Genomic DNA, 22,758 nt, shown 5'->3' with positions numbered 1-22,758 from the left:
AATCTTTGTATAAGGAAAATTGTGTGTTTAATTTAGGTTGCAGATTTTGCAAATAATTATAACACAGCCAAGTTGTTGGGGTGTTGAAGAGAAAGCGAACATTTTCAAGGATGCTTGTTTTTGAATACGCATTGAATGGTACACCTTATGAGCATTTTCCTTGTAAGTGTTCTGTTATGGTTGCTTTGGTGACTGACATCTTTATGATCTCAACAATATTATGTGTAAATTCATTATAGATGGCGAAGGATGCCAATTCTCCTGGCTAAGATGAATGAAAATAGCTATTGGTATTACTCATGGATTAGGATTTTTGCACACTGAACTCCAGCCTTACAATATACGAGTTGAACTTCAATTCTGTTAATCTTACTGAAGATTTTTCTCCAAAGGTGTGCGACTGTTTTACTTGATGATACTCACCTCCAAAAGTTTCCTCCTATTTTTCTGCTTTTGTTTATGAATTAACTTAGCTCCTATTAATAAAATCTTTTTTTTTGTATGTGGTTGGTTGATTTTGATAGGTGGAAAACCACTGTTTCAAAATCAGACATAAATGGTTCTATCGCCCATGGCAGACCTTGTCATGGGTTTATGGATTCCATAGAAAGACAAGATACGGATGTTCAGGGCAACACATTTGATTTCGGAATGCTTTTACTAAAGCTAATCAGTCGAAGGCCTTCATATTGCAGAGATAGAAGATGCTCATTGGATTGGGTAATAAAACTTTACTATAATGGACATCTAAAATTGACTGCAGAATATGTCCATGACTGACAAATTAAGAGGCCTTCCATGGAAATTATTACTGCAATGATGGAGGACGGAATTGAGACCTCACCAGCTGCTCTTTTCAAGGACTCTCATCTTGCTTGGGCTGAACTGGCCTTAACATCATAATAGGTATTTGTTTTCTTTTCCAAGTGTAAATTAATGCACAATCTACACACAAGTTAGCTTATTCCTTAGTTCGTGTTTTGTTCCAGTTTTGATGATTCATTTCCTGGGATGCATATTTATGACCATGTTGTATATGTTAAGATATTTTGTATCCTGGTTTACTACACTGATTAGTTTTCATGTGGCTTTCACCCCAGTACTGAGGCATGGGCTCAAGCATGAGACAACAATGCCAGTATAAAACTGCCCCATTAGCATGCAAGGTCTATTCAAACTGATACTGCATTCCTTTAGATATCTGAATAACAATTATCAATATAGTTTTCAATCGTAATGACAACAATAATTCTTTTATGCAAACCTGACTTTTCCTCAAAAGTTTATAACATAATATTTCAAAATACACAATTGAATCCAATGTATTCAACAGATTTGTCCATAATAGCTCATAATTTTCGATTCCATACACAGTAGCCGAGTAATCAATCAACAGTCTATTTTGTTAGACTAAACTAGGTTGCTAAGTTTTTGTGTCTTTCAAATAATTCCATTATGAACACCTACAACAATAAGGTGGTATGTGACAAATAACAATATGCCCAGATAATGTGAACACCATAACATAGCAAGCACTTAAAACAGAGACTCACCTTGCAATTTCAAATCCAATAAAAACTCAAATTACAAACTCATTATTCAAATACAAAATGAACAAGGACTCGGCAACAAAAGCAACATAATAGAGTAACTTCACTTTATTGATATAAACTAGTTAGGCCACCTGGACTTGTTACTTTTGACCTGAAAATTGAAAACAACAAATTCATAACCTCCGAAACCTAATAAGCAAGTAAATAAAACTTATTTGAACTATGCAAAACTTTTAATATAATATACAAAGAAACAATTATACTATAAATTAATATTTTTCCCAAAAGAGATATTAGGACCAACACTTTCTAAATCTTACATTAGTATGATAGCATTTCATTGGCCTGTGTTTGGCTAATGTGAGATATATAGGCAAATGAAAGAAAACATATTGGTCAAAATCTTGTTCCTTGTTTCCTCTTCAACTAAGCAGAACTTGACCATTGTATCATTTTTTGGTAATTATCTAGCACAACTAGTAAATCATTTAGTAAAGCTTGGAATATAAATCTTATGGTCTCCATAAACGGTTTCGTGGCGTGTACGATGGCATGCTAGTAAAGATAACAGTTCTATCATATTAATTTTGCATTATCAGACATCATAAAATCAGCTCAAACCACACTTAATGCATCTCAACAATGGAACAGTAAAAGTTCAGGCCTGACCTTAGTTGCTCTTTGAGAAAGTTGATTTTAGTCTCCGAGAGTACACAACTATCTTCACATATAGAAAATCATATGCTTTGTCAATGGATCTGAAATAAGCAATTCTTATTGCTTGCTTGATCATAATGGTACCAATGGTCATCCAGAAGCCAATTATGAATCCCATTGCAAGACCTACGTAAAGCCATAACATCTCTAACCAATCACTTTCTCCTTCTTCCTCATTTGCACTTTGGGAGTAATGTGTCTGATCAGTAGTACATTTCTGAAGAGGTGATCCACAGAGATTAAGATTCCAATTATAGGCTGATGGATTGAAAGTTTGAAGTTGGCCGCCTGATGGAATTTTTCCTGACAAAATGTTGTGAGATAGGTTCAAATGGCTCAAGAAGTTCAAAGTGGACATGGCTGAAGGAATGGTACCAAATAAATTGTTCTCTGACAGATCAAGTGATTCCAGCTGTTTCATGTCACTGATGCTTTCTGGTATCTTTCCATTGAAATGGTTGTAAGAAAGATTCAAGAAATGCAGTCCATGCAGTTTGGTCAGTTCCTCAGGCAACTCACAGGAAAGCTTATTGTTTGATAAGTCTATGCTTGTGACTAATGATAGAATCTTAGAGTATTCCATTTGGAGGCCCTTTGCATTTATCAAGAGAGATTCCGAGTGCACAAAGTTTTCTGGAGAACTGGCCCAACGATAATCAGGATAAAAGGCCTCATGAAAACTGAAGGGCAAAGATTCATTGTGATTTGTGACTACTATGGCTTTGAAATCTCCAAAAGAATGAGGAATGCAACCTGATAAGTTATTGTCTGCAAGGTCCAGGATCTGAAGAGAGGAGAGTTTTGATAACTGCTCTGGAATAATACCTTCAAAATAATTTGACCTTAAGCGAAGGACTATTAAAGAGGAAAGGTTTTCACCAATCCATGTTGGTATGTTGCCTGAGAGCTTGTTTTCACCAATGTCGAGAATGACCAAATTGTTGGCCATTTGCAAGGACAATGGGAGATTTCCAGAGAAGCCATTGTTCCTTAGATGTAAGGATCGGAGATCGGTTAAGGACACAAGGCCATCAGGAATTTCACCGATGAAATTATTGTCAGATAAATCAATAATTTTTAACGTTGATGTTGGATTCCAGCAACGGGGAAGTCTGCCAGACATATTATTATTAGATACATCAAGCAATTTCAAATCAGTGAGATTACAAAAGAATGACGGAATGCTGCCATTGATATGATTATCAGATAGAGAGAAAATCTGAATGAAAGTAGCATCAGCAAAGTAAGAAGGGATAGACCCAGAGAATAAGTTATCGTTGAGATAGATAACAAGCATAGAAGTGGGATGAAACTCAGGTAATGGGCCTTCAAATCTGTTTGAACTCAAATCAATGACAAAGAAACTGTGATTTTTCAAAGAACTTGGTAACCTCCCCTCCAAATTGTTATGTGATAGATTGAGTGAATTTTGATGAGTAGTGGAACTTAAATCCCAAAACCATGCAGGGATGTTACCTGAAATTCCAGCATCTGATAAGCAAAGTCATCCAATTGTGTCTGAGTTTTAACCCAAGCAGGAAAACCGGGGCCTATTTTGCAAGAACACATTCTGATGAATGTGCATTGAAAAGGAGGCTTCCAATTCTCGCTTACATTCAATTGCAACGAGTTGTAGGACAAGTCCAAATGTGTCAAGTTTACTAGATTAGCAAAATGAGATTCAGTTAAGACACTCATAAAAGAATTTGAAAAGAGATGCAATGCCCTCAGTTTAGATAATTGGCCTATGTTCTCTGGAACTGTTCCATTTAGCTTGTTGTTTCCCAGAATCAAGGTTCGTAGACCCTCACTGCTTTCTGAAACAGAACCATCCTTGTTCTCCCTGCATTTAGACAATCCATCAATAAGATCATCAATGCCCCCACTGATAAAATTGCTAAAAAAATCTATGATCTGTAACTTGCACAAGTTCCCCATTCCTTTTGGAAATGTTCCATTAATGTTATTCTGTGATAAACCGAGCTCCCTTAAGCTCAAGAGCTTTCCCATTGATTCTGGTAATGGGCCAGTGATGCCATTACTCGGCATTTCAAACGTCTGCTACTGGCTAAGATTTCCAAAACTCTCTGGCAACTTTCCACTTATCGCATTTTGGGACAATTCTAGAAACTGAAAGTGAACAAGGTTCCCTATAGTTTCAGGCAATTTGCCCCAGAAATTGTTATTAGCCCCATCAAAATCCTGCAAAAGTGTGAGATTGCCAAAGGATTCAGGAATCACTCCACTGATCATATTACCTGACAAATACAAGTATTTCAGGCTTCTTAGATCTCCAACTTGCAGGCATCAATCCCTGAAGCTGGTTTCCGGACAAATCAAACATCTCCAACTTCTGCAGCCTCCCTATGTTCTTTGGCAGCTTTCCAATCTTATTATTAGACAAACCAAAGTACACTAAATTTGTAAGATTGCTCAGAGATTCGGGAATGCTTCCATTGAGTTGATTTTCGGACAAATAAAGTCTCTCCAAGCTACCAAGATTTGCCCAAGGACTCTGGAATCACTCCATCAAAATTGTTATCAAACAAACTCAAGATTCTTAAACTACTCAAGTTACTAATGGTGACTGGTAACTTGCCATACAGAGCACAACCATTGAGATCAAGATGAACAAGGCTAGTGAGATGGAACAACCATTGAGGCAGAGTGATATTCAGGTGATAATTCTGAGAGAGATCGAGCACACGAAGGGATGTGAAGTTGAGATAATGAAGCAGAGCAGTATCATGAATACCACCTACTAGGAGTTTAGAATGAGTGAGTTTCAAGACAAGAAGAGAAGGGAGCGTATTGATGTCATGAAACCAACCATGCACGTTAGAAAGGTCCACTCCACTCAAGTCAAGGTGACTCAAGGAACTCATTCCAGAGAGCCAGTGGAGGTCATTTGAACTCATTCCAGTTCCAGACAGCCACAGCCACTGGAATTTATTTTCTTGTGGAAAGTAAAGTTCAATATGTGAGCTAAGATCAAGGTAACGCAAGCGTGATAGGTTTCCAAAGGTATGAGGAATGATCCCACTGAATCCAGTAAAAGAGAGGTTAAGATACTCAAGGTTGGTAAGAGAGCCAATGAAGTCTGGGATGGGTGAGTCGTTGAAGTTGTTCATGCTCAAATCCAAGTACTTTAAATGATGAAGCTGAATGAGAGAAGAGTTCAACTTACTTGGTGGCAGGTGAGAGTGATCAGAGATATGAGAAAGGTACCGTTGGAGATCAAGCTTGATGACATGCCAGGATTCATTGTTGCATCCCACTCCTTTCCATTTGCAACAGTCTTGGCCAGTCCAAGAAGAGAAGAACAAGCTTTGGTTGTTACTCTGAACAATGCCTGCTTTAATACTGAGAAGGGCTATCCTTTCAGTTTCAATGCAGCTTATTATACCGTGGACATAACAAGGTGGAGGGATTAATGCTGAGACAACAAAGATAGCAAACAAAACAAACTGTAAGAGACAAGCCATGAGATCAAAGAGAGAAACTCTTACAAGTGTCTGTGGAGAAGTGTATGAATGGGATGGAAGAAATGCATGCATTATATATATGAGCAGATTTAAAGAAGAACAAAAAAGACAGGGAGGTCCTTGGGAAGTTTCCCATGAAAAATTACTAAATAGAAAAGTTTCCAACCACCCTAAAGCCTCCTAGTTTTTTAAATCTGTACTATCAAAATTCTGATTCATGCAAAATTACTCTCTTGCACTTTTTTTTTTTATTTTTTTATGTTCTCTCTTTTGACAACCTCACCATTCTTGACCGAGCAAGACCCGGTCATAAACAAGCTTAAAGAAGTTAAATGTGCTCGTCTCTCTTGCCTACAAGGCACATGTGTGGCTCACCTTAGCATGACAGGATTGAACTCGACCAGTTCACTATACAGGCCACACGTGGCTCATAAGGAATCCAAACTTGAGTAAATTCATTTAGACATAACTTTTTTTTATCATTATATTAATCTATTACTTGTAATATTGTTTTTGTTTTTTTATGGTTTATCCACTTTTTTTTAAAAAAAAATCACCAATATAACTTATAAGGCTGCATAGAGTTCAATGGAAGAGGAATAAAGATAAATTAGTAATTTACAAAATTATTATTATATTTAAATTAAAAATAGGAAGAATGTGGATGTGAAATATAAGGATGCTTTGAATGGTTGAAAAAGTTAAAAGGTTTTGGATGGAGTGAAACATAGACATGGAGTCATAGTCTTTTTTTCATGAAAGCAATCATCTATCTTATTCATTTGCGTGCTTTAGTTCTTTTAAGTCAAATTAGTTAGACTACCCTTGATTCTTTAGACTTGATTCAAACCTAATGTTTAGGTCAAGTGAAATATTATAAAACCATACAAATATATATATATATATATATATATTAAAATAAAAAAACAGACATCTTTCATGTTCAAAGATGCGCGCGTTTGGTCTGTAGGGTCGGAAAAGTTAGAAGATGGGTTTGTTGACTTGACTCAAAGACTCAAACATAAGAATTAGTACTCCTAAAATTCCCATGAAATTTTAAAGGCCATAGTGCGTATTAAATTAAATTAATAAAGTAAAGCCTTGAGTGACACTTAAATTAAAATGCCATGGGTAGTCACTTTGTTGATTTTTTCTATGCAAAAGATATAAAAAAAATTAAAAAAATAAAATGCAATTGGTAGTGCAATCACTTTATTGATTCTCTTGGTGCAAAAGCTATGGAAAAAGCTAAATGCCATTGTGTTATTTTAAAGAAATTTATTTTATCCGATTAAAATAACTAGTAAAAATCACAAACATTATTGAAATTGTGCCATATGATAATAAAATACTAATGGCTTAAATTTATTTTTATTTGCATCCCATAATTTGAATAATGAAACATTAACGATTCCTTATTATTCATAACTTTAATAGTTATTGTCCTTTATTCTTTGCTTATTCATTTTCACAATTCTCTATTATCAAGTTGTTTTCTTATAAACACACATAGTTAAAAAACAATGATTTGTTATAAAAGATATTAAAGTAATAATAAGAGAGTTATTGATGGAAAGATACATAAGAAAGCTAGATTAACTCAACCGTAAGAAATTCAAATGAGCTACTATCCTTCTTAATGATGTGTTATTTTACACATTTATTAATAGTGAACTTTATTGATGATAACTCTAATATTAGTATACTAGAAAAGGTTTATCCAAAGTTCCAAATTAGAAATCAATGGCTTTTAGCAAATCCTTGATATTATTCTCAAGTAATAACATCACTCATAATTATTTATACAAGACAATCACCCTCTAAATACTAGTGTCCAAATTAGCATGTAGTTCAAACTTCATAATAGTGTAAATGGTGCCTATATATTTTAATAGAGAAGAAATCATCTTTTCACATTATATAGTTATCATCACTTAAATAGAGAGCATTCAATCATCATATGAAAACCTTGGAACTAAAACTATTACAAATAAAATAATCATGTTTATGAAACAAAATGGAGGTAAGAAAATAAATCGGTATGCTTATCAATGCAAGCCATACTTAAAACATGAATCAAGTGTCATTTATAATCTTCTTGTGGGCGACGACATAAACACACAATATATTCATCTTTATTGATAAACCTAATGGATAATCAAATTTCTTAATACTTGTAGGGTGACTTAAGAGATAAAAATTATCTATTATTTTATCTTGATTAATTGTGGAAATATAATAAAATCCCTACTAGGTAAAATTATTATATCAATTATAATTAATCACCACTTGCCACCTGATAAAACTAATAAATAGTTAAATTTCTTAATACCTGTGGGCGACTTAAAAAATATAACAATTCACTATTTTATCCTAATTAATCATTAAAAATATAACAAAATCCTTGTGGAACAAAATTATTATATCAATCATAATTATTTACCGTTTGATAAAACTAATAGATAACTAAAATTTCTTAATACCTGTGGGTGACTTAAGAAATAAAAATTATTCATTGTTTTATCATAATTAATCATGAAAGTACAATGAAATCCCTGTAGGACAAAATCATTATATTAGTCACGATTAATTATAATTTATGTCATTTAATCTTAATGTGATCATATATACACTCTTAATGTGTAATTTTACATAATCATGACAACACAATTAGTCAAATCCACATGATCACATGAAATCCAACTTTATGTATAAATAAAGTTTAATAATTGTGCACAAAATATAAATTAATTTTACGTAGAAAGAAAGCATCTCCACATGTCATTAATCTAAATGTCATCACGTATAAACTCTTAATGTTTGGTTTTCATGATTATAGATATTTTGGCTAGTCTATAGTCAATCAAACTATACAATCACATGACATAAAACTTTATGCGTAAATAAAGATTTAATAACACAAAATATAAACCATGTTTAATACAAACAAAAGACTAAATATTATTATACTTAGTAGAAATTTATGTCATTCAATTTAGATGTGATTCTATAAGAAGGATTTATGTATAATCATTCATAATTATAGGTGTTGCGGTAACTCCATAATCAATGAAAATTATACGATCACATGACAGATAACCTTATGCACAAGTGAAGTTCAACAATTAAACAAAACTTGGTGCAAAGAAGGTATATTTATTAATTATGATTAATCATAATATATATCAATAATCCTAAATGTGATCTTGTAAAGTCTTAATTTATAATTTACATGATCATGGATGCTATGACACTTTCAGATCAACAAATTGATACGATCACGTGACATATAACAATATGCATGAACAAATTCAATACAAATAAAACAATTAATTATACTAATTATAATTAATCCACTTAATGTATGAAGAAATCATACAAACAAACCCTCACAAACAAGTAAATAAATAGACAGGGTTTTAACATGCAAAAGCGTCAATCAATTTATTTTATTCAAAACATCATTCAAAATAATAAATATCATAAAATATAATAGAATAAAATAAAATAATAAACTTTAGGGTTTTAACACCAACTTTTCTCCACCTACAGCTAGTCGGCGGTGGCGGTAAGATGTTGCCCTACTTGGCAGTCGGTCACCGGCCACTACTCGCGGTAGGACAGTGTCTTGCTAGCGGTCATGCGTTGTGGCTCTCACGGCCCCACTATCTTTGCACGGCCTAAAGTTTGGAGCCTACACTCCATGCAACTCTATTATGCAAAGTTATTTGCAAAATTAAAATAATTGCATTTTATATCTAATATACAAACTAAAAACAAATACCCAAATATGATCATAAATAAGAAAAACATGATGCATCTATAAACAAAGATATAGATGCCCAAATATGATTACAACTAATAATCATGGTAATAAAATATCTATTAATTAAAATAGATCATCAAATATGATCATAAAAAATAATGGTTGTTGCTGCGTAGAGGTTAAATAGTGCTCTGCTACCAAGTGCTAGAAATTTAATCAGAGTACAACATACAATATCTAAGCATCTAAATATGTCGTATTATAAACCAGAGTAAGACATCTATCATATCACATTGATTGAATAATTTATAGATAGCGGAAGCTGGATCACATACCTCCATCCATAACAAATCAGACAGTAAATACGAAGGGACTAAGATCTGCACTTGAAGAAACCAATGACTTTTCCAATCTATCACGTTCTCTCCCATCGATGGGGCTCGGTATTCTCAAGAATGTTAGATCAAGGACCAATAGTGTTGTACTATATATAATCCTTATCATCAAAGGATTAACTCCACTAAAAAGTTTAAGTAGATCATTACCTAAAGTGTCAATTATAGTTAACTTTGGATTCTATTAGATAAAGTCAAGAACCACTTTATTTAGTTTGAATTTAGATTTGATTATATCATCACGAAGTTAATTCATAATAGAATTCAAACTAACGGCCCAAGCATGATAGGTTTCAAATACATGAGGAATGATTCCACTGAATCCAGTATTAGAGAGTTTGAGGTACTCGAGGTTGGCAAGAGATCCAATGAAGTCTGGAATGGAGAATGTTAGTGCAAATGTACTTTAATTGGCATAATTTGACACCTAGACAAGGTGACATGGCAACCGTTGTGACGTGGCATAATCGATGACATGGCAAGGTATGGTGACATGACAAGGAGTCTTGGCTTGGAGGCAAATATCTTGGAGGTCTTGGTGAAGCTATTTTTGGTATGTGTTACAACTTGAAGACAAGATCATATCAAGACCATATTTAGGAGATTTGATTGGAGACTAAATATGGATGGAGCTTAATTAAAGAAAAACCTATAAATGGTATGATTGAAGGCTATTGAAGATTTGAAGGCCAAACTTGGATGAATTGAAGATCAAATTTAGTAAGTTTCATGAAGACGCACAAAAATGTGCGCCCCTTGCGAGGGGATTGCGTGGTGAGGAACTGAGGAGGTAGGCTAGTTGCCAGTAGTCGGGATCGGGAGATCAGGTTGCATTGACTTGGACTAACCATGACCGGGAGGTTGATGGGTCTAGAGGTCATTCGCCACATAACCAAAACTCAGTCAAGTTAGCAGTCAGGGCCATGTTGCAAGTTGTGTTACAACAGGAGTTGCAACAGCTAATTTTGGAAGGTTCTATACTTAGTAACCGTGGAGATTCTAAAAGAGGTATGGCTATATTTGGGACGTTGAGTTGTCTATATAAGCTACATTGCTCTGAGATTGGGTGTGACACTAAAGTTAGAGAGGGAGTGTGTACTTGACAATCTAGAGAGGATAGTGATCTTTGTTTGTGAGTGTAAATGACAAAGTGTTTGTACTTATGTATTTTCACTTTTTTTAGTGGATTATTTATCTCCGGGTTTGGCCCTCCAGACTTAGGAGAGTTGACACCGAACTGGATTACCAATCTTGTATATCTCCTTTTTGTTTGGTTTGTGTGAAATTCTCTATGAGCGTTTGAGTGTTCTCTAAACCCACAAACCATACCGGCGGAACTAACAAGTGGTATCAAAGCATAGGTTGCTATGTTCGCTTTGGTTTTAAAGTCAGCAAGGTCCTAACAAGTTCCATTGATGGCTGGAAAAGAAGGAGCATCTGTCAAATGACTACCATTGCTCGATAGATCAAATTATCCATACTGGAAGGCACGTATGAAGGCTTTCATCAAATCTCTTGATGAGAATGCATGGGCAGCCATGGAAGAAGGATTGTCTCCCCCAATGGAAGTTGATGAAAACATGAATGAGACCATGAAGATGAAGAGTAACTAGAGTCCCGGAGATATGCTCAAACCGAATACCAATGGGAAAGCACTCAATGCTATTTTTGGAGGAATAGATGAGAACCAGTTCAAGTATGTTGCAACATGTGATTGCACCAAGAATGCTTGGGGCATTTTACAAAGAATTCATGAAGGCATAAATTTGGTGAAAGAAAAAGAGACTATCACCATATTTAACAGCAAGCTGATGGATATAGCAAATCAAGTTTTTCAACTCGGGTCTCTTCCAAGAAGATTTAATGCTAAAGTTGCTGCGATAGAAGAAGCAAGGAACATCATAACTATGAGACTTAATGAGTTGATGGGATCCCTACAAACCTATGAGGTGAATTTGAATCCAGGAAGAAGAGAAGAAGATATAGCTTTGAAAGTTGAAGCAACAAGGCCGAAAGAGTTGCAACAGACTATTGTAATTGAAGACAAAGAAGAGGATTATGAAATTGCCCTTTTGACCAGGGAACTGTGCAAGTACTTCAGAAAAATTTAGGAAGAAGATAAAATCAAAAGATGTAATCAACAATCATACTTCTTTACCAGCTGTGATAAAGAAACCTAAAGTTTTCAGAAATTTCAATGCTTTTGCAAGTCCAGTTACAACATCAATAGCAACACCTGAAGAAAAGAGATTGTGAAGTGGTTACTGAAAACGATCTTCTTCATGGGTATGAACTCATACTAAATAAACTTGATAAAATGTTCATACAAAACAAAAGTCTTGCAAAAGAGTTAATAAAATGTCAAGAAAAGTTGAATGATGCTGAAAAGACCATAAACTAAATAAACAAAGGAAAAGCCAAAATTGATGAGATAACTTTTAAAACAAGTGTGACTCAATATAATATACAGACTATAAAAGAGACATCAGAAGTCAAGAAAGGTAAGGTTAAAGCAGGCTGTGTTCTATCAAATGCTCAGGAATATAAAGAAGTGAAGTATAACAAGGTGAAGAGAAGACATAGAAGATAAGTCCCCATATGCTTTCATTGTGGAAGAAGAGGCCATATAAGACCCGAGTGTTATCAACTGAAGGAAGACTTGAAGAACGGTGGAGTATATGGAAAAACAAAGAAGTGGATTCCAACATGTTATTATTGTGGGGGTCAAAGGGCACATTCGTCCAAGATGTTGGAAGATGAAGAAAGACTTGAATGAAGGCAAAAATGTGAGGTAGACACCATATACCAGAGAAAAGAAGAAAGAAACCAAGAAGATGTGGGTCAAAAAGAAGACTTAGTAGGATACTCTTCAATAAAAAAAAATCTCAAAAGACAATTGATATTTTGATAGTGGTTGTTCAAGACACATGACATGTGACAAAGGCTATTTGATGAATTACAAAGAATGTGCAGTTGGGCATGTAACTTTTGGTGATGGTCAGAAAGATCAAGTAGTTGGAAAAGGAACATTGGTGGTACTTGGGTATCCAAGATTGAAAAGCGTTCTGCATGTATAAGGACTCAAGGCAAATCTTCAGAGTATAAGTCAATTGTGTGATCGAAATCTGGTGGTAAAATTCACTCAGGACATATGCGTGGTCTATAATGAAGCTGGTCAATGTGTTTTAACTGGTTTGAGATCTTCAAAAAATTGCAATTTGCTAGAAAAATTGGAAGTCTATTACAATGCATCTTGCAACATCACTGAGATTTGGCATTAGAAGCTTCGAAATCTGAACTTCGAGAACCTAATGAAGATTACAGAAATGTGAGCTGTTAAGAGAGTGCCCAAGCTTACAAAAAAGGAAGACGATGTATATGAACCTTGTCAACTGGGAAAGCAAAGTCGTGCCTCACAAAGTGTTGCAACACATTGTTACAACAAGAGTGCTAGAACTCTTACATATGGATTTTATTGGACCCACACAGATAGAGAGCTTGTCAAGTAATTAAAAGATATGTATTTGTGTGTTGATGACTATTCTAGGCACACTTAGGTGGACTTCCTCAAGGAGAAATCAGATACCTGTAAAGCTGTCAAGAAGTTATGCATGCAACTTCAAAATGAGAAAGAGTGTCAAATTGAGAAGATTGTCAGAATCAGAAGTGATCATGGAAGAGAATTTGAAAATGCTCAATTTAGTAAATTTAGTAGAGAACATAGGATTCGTCATGAATTTTCAGCTCCAAAAATTTCTCAACAAAAAGGAGTGGTTGAAAGGAAGAATCACACTTTTCAAGAGCCCCAAGTTATGTTGAATTCAAAGAAACTCTCTAGAAGGTTTTGGGTGGAAACAATCAATGCAGCAAGCTATATCATCAATAGAGTGTACATTTGGCCCTCAACCAACATAACACCATATGAAATTTGAAAAGGTAAAAGGCCAAACCTCAAATAATTTTATATCTTTAATTGCAAATATTATATTTTGAATAATAGAGATCAGCTAGGCAAGTTTGACAAGAAAAGTGCTGAAAGAGTATTCATGGGATATTCTACTACAAGCAAAGCATATCGGGTGTTCAATTCAAGAATCGAGAAGATAATGGATACCATTAATGTTGTTGTTGATGATTTCTCTAATATGGAGACTCAAGGTTCATCAAGCAAGCCAAACAAGCTTTTCAAACAGAATTGTGAATCAGTAGATAAAGAACTACAAGCAGAAAAACAGGTTGCAACAAAAGTTACAACACTAACTGCAATAGCAGAAACTACTCAGGATTTAGACAAATAGCAGGTTATAACTGATGTTGCAACTAAAGTTACAATAGGCGAAATCATCTCAGGATTAGATAAAGAAGAAAATGAAGATGAAGAAGACAATGAAGATAGTAGTCTTGAACCATCCTTAAGAATAAAGAAAAATCATCCTATTTAGAATGTTATTGGTAATGTGACTAAAGGAATAAGAACCAGAAGCACTCAAAGAATTAATTATCGAGAATTGGCTGGATATACATGTTACATCTCTCTTCTTGAACCAAAAAATGTCAAAGAAGCCTTAGTTGATGAATACTGGATGGCTACAATGGAAGAAGAATTGAATCAGTTTGTTTGAAATGATGTGTGGACATTGGTCCCAAGGCCAAAGGATGTGAATGTTATTAGAACCAAGTGGATTTTCAAGAACAAAACCGATGACAAAGGCAACATCACCCGAAATAAAGCAAGACTAGTGGCTCAAGAATATACTCAAGTTGAAGGAGTTGACTTTGATGAAACATTTGCACTATTTTCACGCCTAAAATCCATTACATTATTGTTAGCAGTAGCATGTTGCATGGGGTTCAAGCTACATCAAATGGATGTCAAGAGTACTTTTCTTAATGGAGTTCTAACTGAAGAAGTATTTGTGTAGCAACCAAAAAGGTTTGAAGATCCTCAACATTCAGATCATGTGTTCAAATTGAAAAAAGACTCTCTATGGCTTGAAGCAAGCTCCTAGAGCTTGGTATTAAAGGCTCACAAAATTTCTGCTTGAGAAGGGCTACCAAAGAGGGGGAGCAGACAAAGCCCTATTCATCAAGAAGTCTAAGGTAGATCTTATGGTGGCACAAATCTATGTTGATGATATCATATTTGGTTCAACATCACAAAAGCAAGTAGATGATTTTGTTCTTCTAATGAAAGATGAGTTTGAGATGAGCATGGTAGATGAACTAAACTACTTTTTGGGTTTCCAAGTTAAACAAAGCGAAGCAGGAATTTTCATTTCTCAAACCAAGTATGCACAGAACTTAGTGAAAATATTTGGCTTGGAAAAGGCTAGATACATGAGAACACCCATGAGTGTGTAAATGAGAAGTTGACAAAATATGAGCATGGAAAAGATGTGGATCCAAGTCTCTATACAAGCATGACTGGAAGTTTGTTCTATCTCACAACTAGTAGGCTAGATATCTCTTTCAATGTTGGAGTTTGTGCAAGATATCAAGCAACACCATAAGAAGTTCATTTGAAAGCTATTAAACATATTATCAGATATGTTAATGGTATTGCAGAATATGGAATTTGGTATTTCAAATGATTCCAACTCACATCTTGCAGGTTACAGTAATACATGATTGGGCAGAAAATATTGATGATAGAAAGAGCACCTTAGGAGGATGTTTTTATCTTGGTAACAACTTAGTCACGTGGTACAGCAAGAAGCAAAGTTCTATTTCACTCTCCACCACAGAGGTTGAGTACATAGCTGCAAGAAGTTGTTGCACACAATTGTTATGGATGAAGCAAATGTTTGAAGATTATGGCTTACAACAAGGTGTGTTGACTATATTTTATGACAACAAAAGTGCAATTAATATCTCCAAGAATCCAGTCCAACATTCTCGTACCAAACATATTGATCTTTGACACCACTTTATATGAGATTTGGTAGTGAACAAAACAGTTGTTATTGATTATGTTGCAATAGAAAAGCAATTGGCAGATATCTTTACCAAACTCCTTGATGCGGCAAGATATAAAAACTTGAGGATTGAGATTGACCAACTTTAATCCCTATTGGGGACTACAAACGACCTGCATCTGCTACAGTTTATCAATGTCATTTGCAGTAGTAAGAAGGAGTCATGAAGACAGGGGGAGTTGATGACCAAAAGTCATGAAGACAGGGGGAGTCACAAAAGTAGTTGCAATCTAATATGCAACAGGTACAGGTTTTGGCATCATTCAAACACAAAGGGGGAGAAGTTGATAGGTTCAAAAGCTACAAACCGACTACTCTACATTGTGCATTGTTTTTATAACATTTGTGCTTAATTTGTAAATCACTAGTTACAGTGTAATCATATATTTTGTAAGCAACTAGATGATATATCAGTCTGTAAGGTCGTGTTCCAAGCAATGTTGTACCTGGAAGTTGTAACAGGTGTCAGTCTGGGTACAGAAGCAGTTGTGTTAAATTATGCCAATGGAGGAGATTGTTAGTGCAAATGCACTTTAATTGGTATTATTTGACACCTAGACAAGGTGACGTGGCAACCATTGTGATGTGGCATAATTGATGACATGGCAAGGTATTGTGATATGACAAGGAGTCTTGGCTTGGAGGCAAATATCTTGGAGAACTTGGTGAAGCTATTTTTGGTATGTGTTACAACTTGAAGACAAGATCATATCAAGACCATATTTAGAAGATTTGATTTGAGACTAAATATGGATGGAGCTTAATTGAAGAAATACCTATCAATGGTACGTCCCTTCAAAACTTGATGCATAGTCCCCAGAAATCCCATCATGTGATAACTAAGGATGGGATTTTTGTTGATCCTAAAAAGGTAGAAGCTGTTGTTGAGTGGCAGAGACCTACTAATGTGGCAGAGATTCGCAGTTTCCTGGGGCTAGCCGGTTATTATAGACGGTTTGTGCAAGGGTTTTTAGTGTTGGCGGCACCATTGACCAAACTCACAAGGAAAGGAGCAAGTTTTTAGTGGTCAGATCAGTGTGAACAAAGTTTCCAAGAGTTGAAACACCGATTGGTATCTGCACCTATTCTCACACTTCTATCTCTTGGTGAAGGTTTACCATTTATAGCGATGCATGTAAAACTGGTCTTGGGTGTGTATTGATGCAGAATGGTCATGTGGTGGCTTATGCTTCTAGACAATTGAAGCCATTTGAGGTGAACTATCCCACTCATGACCTAGAGTTAGTTGCTGTGATTTTCGCTCTGAAGATTTGGAGGCATTATTTGTATGGGGAGACTTGTGAGGTGTTTACAGATCATAAGAGCCTTAAATACATTTTCACACAGAAGGAGTTAAACATGAGGCAGAGGATATGGTTGGAGTTACTGAAAGACTATGATTTGACCATCAGCTATCATCCTAGAAAGGCAAATGTGGTAGCTGATGCCCTTAGTAGGAAGTCTTTCAGCAGTGTTGCTACATTAATCACCTCCCAGAAGCCTATCTTGGAGGATTTGAGACGAATGGAGCTACAAGTGGTGTTAAAGGGTATTGACGTGTATTTGGCAAGTTTAGTTGTGAGACCCACTCTTTTTGAGAGGATTAAAGCAGCACAAGAAGTAGATGGTTATTTGCAGAAGATTCGGCAAGAAGTAGAAAGGGGCACCCAAGTTTAGTTTAGAATCCATGAAGATGGCTCAGTAAGATTCGGGGATCGGATTTGTGTTCCAGATAATTTAGAATTGAAAAAGAAAATCATGGAAGAAGCTCATTATACTAGCTACTCAGTGCATCCCGGAAGCACCAAAATGTACAAAGATTTGAAGAGTATCTTTTGGTGGAACAACATGAAGAGAGATGTTGCACAGTTCATGGCACAGTGCTTGACTTGTCAGCAGGTCAAGGTGGAGCATCAGAGGCCAGCGGGACTTCTGCACCCTCTTCCCATTCCTGAGTGGAAGTGGGAGAACATTGCTATGGATTTTGTGTTTGGGTTTCCTCAAACCAGTAAAGGCTTCGACAGTGTTTGGTTGGTGGTAGACAGGCCGACCAAGTCTGCACATTTCTCAACTATGAAGACTGGTATGACTTTAGAGAAGTTAGCTGAGTTGTACATTGATCAGGTGGTGAGGCTTCATAGTGTTCCTGTTACTATTGTGTCTGATCGAGATACTCGGTTCGTGGCACATTTCTGGAGGAGTCTACATAAAGCCTTGGGAACCAAATTGACGTTTAGCACGGCTTTTCATCCGCAAACTGATGGGCAATCCGAGAGAACAATTCAGATTCTGGAGGATATGCTTCGGTCTTGTATACTTGATTTTGGGGCTTCCTGGGATCGGCACTTGCCTTTGATAGAGTTTTCTTATAATAACAGTTATCAGGCAAGTATTCAGATGACTCCTTATGAGGCACTGTATGGCAGGAGATGTAGGTCACCTATTTGTTGGGATGATGTGGGAGAACGAAAATTGTTAGGGACAGAGATTGTGCAGTTGACAGTGGAGAAAGTTCGTCTGATCAGAGATCACCTATGAATAGCTCAGAGCAGGCAGAAAAGTTATGCAGATAATAGGAGAAGAAGCTTGGAGTTTCAGGTGGGTGACCATGTGTTCTTAAGAGTAGCTCCCACTAAAGGAGTCATTCGTTTTGGTGTGAGAGGGAAGCTCAGCCCTCGGTTTATTGGTCCGTTTGAGATCTTCGAACGCATTGGTGAGGTGGCATATCGGCTTGCATTACCACCTTCACTGTCTCGGGTTCATGATGTGTTCCATATTTCTATGCTGAAGAAGTTCATTCCGAATCCTGACCATGTGATACAATTCTCTGACTTTGAGCTTAGCAATGATTTGACGTATGAGGAGCGACCTATAAAGATTGTGGATTTTAAGGAGCAAACACTGAGAAGGTGGGTCATTTCTTATGTCAAGGTTCATTGGAGCAATCATTCAGAGCGTGAAGCAACCTGGGAGTTGGAGTCTGAGATAAAAGAGAGATATCCGTATCTTTTTGATACCTCAGGTAAGAGTTTAGAGGACTAAACTCCTTTAAAGGAGGGAGGAGTTTGTAGACCCCGTCCTCTTAGATAAAAATAAAAATTACTTTTAGTTAAATTTATCTATTTATTTATATTTTAAAGGGAGAGTTTTTATCTTATCCCAGCCTCCCGGATCCGATTTATGGTTCCATAACGCCAGAGCGAGGATCTTCACGCGATATTTGTTTTGTTTTTCAAATAAAAGGATGAGTAGAAGCCGGAGGAAACCCTACCTCCTCTCGTGTCGTATGGTGACCTTAGCGGCAGGCTCTTGATATTTTTCCCGTTGAATTTTGTGACGAGAAATCCAAGGTAGATGATTGAAATTTTAATTGTGGTTGTGAGATCTTGCTTATTCTCATTCTTAGTTTCCACTCCATAGATTACCCTAAGGAATTTGATATGTATTCATTAGTTTTTTGTTTTTTCATTCATTTATTTATTTAGTTTAGTATCTCGTATACATCCAGCATGTTTCCCATTTATGTGTATAGGTTATATTTTCATGGTTTCTAATATTTGTCTTGGACTGATGTTAAGCTATTGTATACCTTGGCCTTTAGGATGTATATTTTTTTTATGACCATTTAGGTCATTTGTACTGTTAGGTATTTTCTTACAACCATGCAGTATGGTCATGTGCATCTAGTATACCTCTCTCACAAAATTGGTGAGCTTATAATTTGGGGTTTTGATGTTTATGCACATGCTTTATGTTTGTTAGGGCTTCCTTCGAGTGCTTGATTTTGATAATCTGATTTGGAGTCTTGGAGTTTGAAGATATTTAGGTAAGTATCCACATATAAACTATACTACTTATATAGATCTTTTGAAACTAGCTAAATTTGTGAAAATAAGTATTTTATTTATTTATTTTGTGATAATTAGGTTTCTGTTTATTATTTGGTATGTCTCTCTCCTCCTCACTCTCTTTAATTTGCATTTACGGTTTGATTTAGTATATTTAACAATTTTATATGATTATCCTAGTTAATTTTCGTAAAAGAATTATAAATTTTTTTTCTTTAATTTAATACTGATTATATACCACCAAGGATTGAACATATTGGGAGAGATCGAGGTCCACTCTTTATAAGGCTTTTAACACGTCACCATAAAACCGAACCAAATATATATATATATATATATATATTATTAATAATTAAAATTAATTTTATAATATTATTTAAATCAACCATGGACCCAATTTCCTGCGTTTGTCTTCCCATGGTTGATTGAGACCATAACATATAATTAATTTTTAATTTAAAATAATATATTTTTAATATTATATATATTTAAATATTTATATGATATTTCTTTGCAAGAGGTAGAAAAATAATAATGAAATTATTATAAGTATAAAATTTTTCATTTGAGGATACGGTCTTTAATGTCATGCTAAATAAAACAAAATTTAAAAAAAAATAATTGTTCACATAGTTACTAATTTCATTTTATTAATATTATTTACTATTTAAAATATTTGTAAAATATGTATATTGATTTTTTCTAAATTTTTTATAAGCCAATGGATAATACATAAATATTGACAATTATATTTTGTTATATTTTTATTTGTTTATTTTAAAATAATTTTTATATGAAATTAACCGCTCTACATGCACCATGATTAATTATGCACACCCACATTAAACAGATAAATAAATTGTGGCCCGTCAATCTATACACACATTCCACTTTGCCTTCTTTCTTGCTCCTTCTTCCAAATAGATAAATTCAATTTTTTTTTTTATTAATTCCATGTATCATTAACCCCAATAATAATAATAATAATTATAAAATAAATAAATAATATATATATAACTCTATTCAACAAACAATGACATTTCTCTAAGTTGAAAAATAACATTTTTTTTAAAAATTAATTATGTTCAGCTTAAATAAAACTATTTTTAATTTATTTTAATAACTATTTAAAAAAAAAATTAATCCAAACATAAAATAAAAAAAAAATTTAACTTATTTTTGAATAACACTGTTTTTTTTAAAAGAATCGCTTCTACTAAAAAAAAATATATATATTTTTCCGCTCCACATGTCCCATCTGGTCCTCTCCTCCTACCCCAATGTTCAATTCCCCGGTAATCTCTGGTACCACGACCACGCTATGGGCCTCACCCGCGTCAACCTCCTCGCCTGCAATCTCTGCTACCTACATCCTCCGTGATCCTTCCCTCGAATCACCTTCAATCTCAACCTCATCGTCTTCGATCACAGATTCCGCACCAACGGCTTCATCTACATGAACTCCACCGGCAACAACCCTTCGATCCAACCTCAATTGCAACCCGCTTTCTTCGTCGATGCCATAATCGTCATTGGCAAGGCCTGGCCTCGCCTCCATGTCCAGCGCTGCCGCTACCGCTTCCGGATCCTCAACTCCAACAACGGCCACTTTCTTCCACTTCTCTTTCTCCAACGATCTCCACACCACCTCATGTATCAAACTCCTCTCTGCCCTAGTTTTGGAAGTGAGACGCTCTGGGCTTTGGAATCAATTCTGGTGGCCAGAGACGTGAGATCTCTGGTGAAGACGAGAGTGGTATTGTGGGATCTCTTGAAATCGGAACCCGCATTTGTTTTGGAGGAGATTTCAGATAGTAGCACCGATCTGAAGCTCGGAATTGTGGATTTCTTTGTTAAAGCTTTTGCTGTTGTGGGAGATGTGGAAGTGAGCCTTCTTCTCATATTCTTTCTAAATTTCTTGTCTACTAAGCTTGTTCTAGTGTGTTTATTGATGCATTTATGTTTATATTGTTTTCATATAGTTGCTTAGCGTTGAAGTATTAAGCTTTGGTCTTTCAGGATTCTAACAATGGTGAAGATGATCACTCCCTGCGAGTGTCTTTTGAAGAATGGCTAACTTTTGGCTAGGATTTTCTTTATAACGGATTTTATGCTATTGCTGTGAAGGTTAAATTCTTGTCACTAGTTGTCACTGAAACATCCTTGTATGAATACCTGAATAATTAAATTTAGTAGGTTAAATTTGGTTCAAGAATGTCTGAATAGGAATTAGGCAAATTTTGGAATGTGCATACTTATATACTTATATTTATCTAAATGTGTTCTTTTAATTCTCACTAAACTCATCTTTAAAAAATATATATATACAAATAAAATAATTCAATGTTCTTAATCCATGTGTCTGCAGGAGCAACTCCAAAATCAGTACTGGAACTCATGAATGTGAAGGATCTCACTCTGGGTCATGTGAAAAGCCACATTCAGGTACCACCACTGCTCATTAGGGTTAGGGTTTTAGTAACAACAAGATGCAAGCAAACAAGAAGCAAGGGACAAAATGGCATCAAAGCTAGTAATCTTCACATGTTGGACTAACTTCTCCTTCTTTTGAATATATATAATGCAGATGTATAGAACAGTGAAGAGCACTGACAGAGGAGCAGCAGGTATATATTTGTCCATTATAGGGACTATATATATTTATATATGTCAAGCATTTGTATGGCTTTTTCCTATCATGCATTGTGTGTTTGCAGGCCATTTTGTGTCTTAGTGGCTGGATTGGATGTTTGTAGGCCAACCAGCTCAGGTTTCAGCGGCTACATACATGGTGGTGTGTGCGGAGAAATCTGGGTTCATACCTTTCTACACTTCTCTCTGCTCACCAACCCCACCATCACAACCACTACCTAACTCCAACTCTTAACTCTTCCAGGTCTGGTCTTGTCCATGCACTATCTCATCACTGTTTAATTACATTGCGTGTTAATTAACTGAGATGCTGTTTGGTTGCAAGGAATGGAATGAAAAGGAGTGGAAGAGTAATAAAAATGAGGGT

General features: G+C 35.3%; 2 protein-coding genes and 1 pseudogene across 2 annotated transcripts; 1 reads left to right on the top strand and 2 right to left on the bottom strand.

The window, feature by feature from the left end:
• Nucleotides 1-1,528: 1,528 nt before the first annotated feature.
• LOC120273362 (receptor-like protein EIX2) lies at nt 1,529-4,319 on the bottom strand. Its single transcript, XM_039279992.1, has 4 exons — nt 3,885-4,319; nt 3,747-3,820; nt 2,223-3,604; nt 1,529-1,704 (listed from the first exon to the last, which is right to left on the bottom strand). The coding sequence occupies exons 1-3, from the start codon at nt 4,317-4,319 to the stop codon at nt 2,224-2,226; spliced, it is 1,890 nt and encodes a 629-aa protein (XP_039135926.1). The 3' UTR covers nt 1,529-1,704; nt 2,223.
• Nucleotides 4,320-4,331: 12 nt separating this feature from the next.
• On the bottom strand, nt 4,332-5,755 carry LOC120273352 (receptor-like protein EIX2). The gene is made up of 3 exons (XM_039279982.1): nt 4,777-5,755; nt 4,540-4,685; nt 4,332-4,472 (listed from the first exon to the last, which is right to left on the bottom strand). The coding sequence occupies exons 1-3, from the start codon at nt 5,753-5,755 to the stop codon at nt 4,332-4,334; spliced, it is 1,266 nt and encodes a 421-aa protein (XP_039135916.1).
• Nucleotides 5,756-21,020: 15,265 nt separating this feature from the next.
• On the top strand, nt 21,021-22,287 carry LOC120278574 (annotated as a pseudogene).
• The last annotated feature ends 471 nt before the right edge of the window (nt 22,288-22,758 follow it).

This window comes from Dioscorea cayenensis, chromosome 2 (assembly GCF_009730915.1).
Source record: "Dioscorea cayenensis subsp. rotundata cultivar TDr96_F1 chromosome 2, TDr96_F1_v2_PseudoChromosome.rev07_lg8_w22 25.fasta, whole genome shotgun sequence".
NCBI classification, from domain to species: domain Eukaryota; kingdom Viridiplantae; phylum Streptophyta; class Magnoliopsida; order Dioscoreales; family Dioscoreaceae; genus Dioscorea; species Dioscorea cayenensis.
The sequence above is the reverse complement of the archived record's forward strand: the minus strand, read 5'-3'. Positions and strand labels throughout refer to the sequence as shown.